This window comes from Zeus faber (assembly GCF_960531495.2).
Source record: "Zeus faber genome assembly, chromosome: 3".
In the NCBI taxonomy this organism is placed as follows: domain Eukaryota; kingdom Metazoa; phylum Chordata; class Actinopteri; order Zeiformes; family Zeidae; genus Zeus; species Zeus faber.
In genome coordinates this window covers 16048187-16050686 of record NC_137190.1, presented here as the reverse complement: position 1 = coordinate 16050686, position 2500 = coordinate 16048187, and the positions used below count along the sequence as shown (strand labels likewise).

Sequence of the window (2500 nt, the reverse complement as noted above, 5' to 3'; positions counted from 1 at the left end):
CTATTGATTATTAATATATACATTCATATATATATTCATATTATATATATCTTACATACATTATTTAATACATTATTCATATACAACTAATTGTTATAATTATTAGTAATAACTATATGATTATCATCGTATGAAATATAGAATACTGCTTTTTTAATGAGCGAGTAAACAAAAACACTCTTATCCTTATCCTTACATGTTATTTATTTGACCCATGGTAATAGTTAAGATGCTGTTCTTAAATATTTGTTAAAAATTCTGTCTAGAATCTATCCAGATTTCACTTAACTTAGTAGATGCGTTAAGTGCACGCCCACCGCAGTTTGTGGTAGAATTCTGAAATTTGCCCTTGAGAACGTGTTGAGTAGAGGGGAGCACCTTATATCCGTGCATAATCCCCATAATTTGCATGCATCATATAATAATTAGCTCCAGATTGTAATGTCCTGTTACAAATGTAACGGTGAAAGTTAGAACTGATGTTTTCATTGCGTCGATTGATGACGATTGTACTTCCCCTTTGGACATTTCCTCCCAGTGGTCCGTCGACGGTGAAGAGGAACATATCGATCTCCAGGTTGTACATCTTCTACCAGATGTTCACCGTGGGTTCCTCCATCCTGGGACCGGCGTCCGTCACTCTGATGATCGCAGGTAGGTGGCGCCGCGCCATGTTCCTCTTCTCTGTGCAGCTCCTCTGCGCTTCGATCCGTCAGTGGTGCCTTCGATGATCGCAGGGGCGGACGCTGGCTGACTCTTTCTCTTTCTTCTCTGTTGTCTTTCAATCGCCAATCAGCTTAACTCCCGCTCCCTGCACATGGAGGAGTTGGTGAGTAGGAGATTATTTGCATTTGCTTTTGGCCTCTCTCGTGTTCTTCCTGCATTAACTTTTTGTGTGCTTTCAAAATGGCAACCTTCCCAATCACAAGCTTGTTTTTACAATATGAACAATGTCAAAAAGTCAATTCTGCTCTTTCTTACTGCACTTCAGGCCAACGATGTGAATAGTCACAGAAACGATTGACATACTATCATTACACGGCTCCGTTGAATACTCAATTCTGATTGGTCAACAGCGGTAAACAGCGGTCAGTCATTTCTGAATAATGCCCACTCATCAGTTAGTAACAGGGGGGCCGGAATAGGAGGGATACCGGGATTTTTTTGTCCCCCGCCTTCGGGTATTACGGTAATGGAGCGTTGGCAACAATCGGTTGTTAGGGGAGGGCGTCCAGGACTTCGGCCCGGAATGTTTTATGAATAGCGCCTCCGGGCCGGCTCTCCGCCCCGATCGCTCCCTCTCTGACGGCGTCAACTTTGCCCGCAGTTGAAGTAAACAAACTAAGCAAACCAAAAAGAAGTCTTTTGAGAAGGGATTCATGTCATAATAGTCATCGTATAATCGAATAATATAGCTTTTCCGAATAAGCTCCTTATCGTTTTAATGAAAATTTGAAATAACTGATTGTGATGCATTCGAGCCCCGTACAGAAATGTGATGATTTCTTTTGATCCACGCACCCCACCATTCCTCCAGGGGCCTTCCAGTTTGTGTTTAAGATCCCTGGCACTCTCTCCATCGTCATCGCCGTCATCCCTCCGGTTTTCTACATGATCGTCTGCTTCGTCGCCAAAGCCAACAACCAGATCACCATCGCCGCCGTCATGAGCATCCTGTACGCCTTCCTCATGACCGCCTCCTTGTTCTCTATCATCGGTGGGTGAAAAACACAGGGCTTTTTTCATTGCCTTGTGGGATATTTTTTACTGTACGTTTAACGCAACGCATCGGAGGATTTCAAAGTGTATGGAAGAATAGAGCTCACAGGACAGAGAGAAAGTCTGCACTATCTGCACTGCTATTAAAAAAGGTGAAGCCAATCAATGACATTTTTACATTTATTTTCTGTCAATCAATAAAAATGCCACATTAAGGGATTTTTTATTATGAAAAAAGGCCAAGTGGTTAATATTGCCTGAAACAAAAAGTTGCTGCATAATATGTGAATTGTGTGTATTGATTTCGATAAAGGAAGTAAATAAATAAGAATTAAATGTGCAGTATGAATTAAATTAATTACTGCCACACCATTAGAACACAAGTTTAATTTAAAAAAAGATACATGGATTAATGGGTTATGAGAGGAAGTAGAGGTGAAGAGGCGTAACTGGGGGTTTAAGGATGGGATGGCGGATTGAATAGCCTGTGAAGGGAAATTTTGTGTGTTCCTTCTTTTCCAGGTGATATGGTGATTCAGGAAACGTTTCTCACTCCCACCGGGATCTTCTTGGTTTCAATGACAGTGATGTACCTAGTGACGGCGTTGCTTCACCCTGAGGAGTTTAGTATGTCTCATCTTCACAGTTGTCTGGCATATGGAGATTATAAAATATAATATACTTTAATATAATATAATATAATATAATATAATATAATATAATATAATATAATATAATATAATATAATATAATATAATGTAATATAATATAATATAATATA

The 2500-nt window shown here is 39.8% G+C and overlaps 1 protein-coding gene across 1 annotated transcript in view; it reads left to right on the top strand.

Moving 5' to 3' along the window:
• Positions 1-2500, top strand: part of chs1 (chitin synthase 1) — a gene marked incomplete at both ends in the record, with an annotated part of 21544 nt that overhangs the window by 12972 nt on the left and 6072 nt on the right. Inside the window, 3 exons of the mRNA XM_079997246.1 lie at positions 539-654; positions 1538-1717; positions 2242-2346. Coding sequence (XP_079853372.1) covers positions 539-654; positions 1538-1717; positions 2242-2346 — 401 coding nt within the window. The remainder of the gene's footprint in view (positions 1-538; positions 655-1537; positions 1718-2241; positions 2347-2500) is intronic.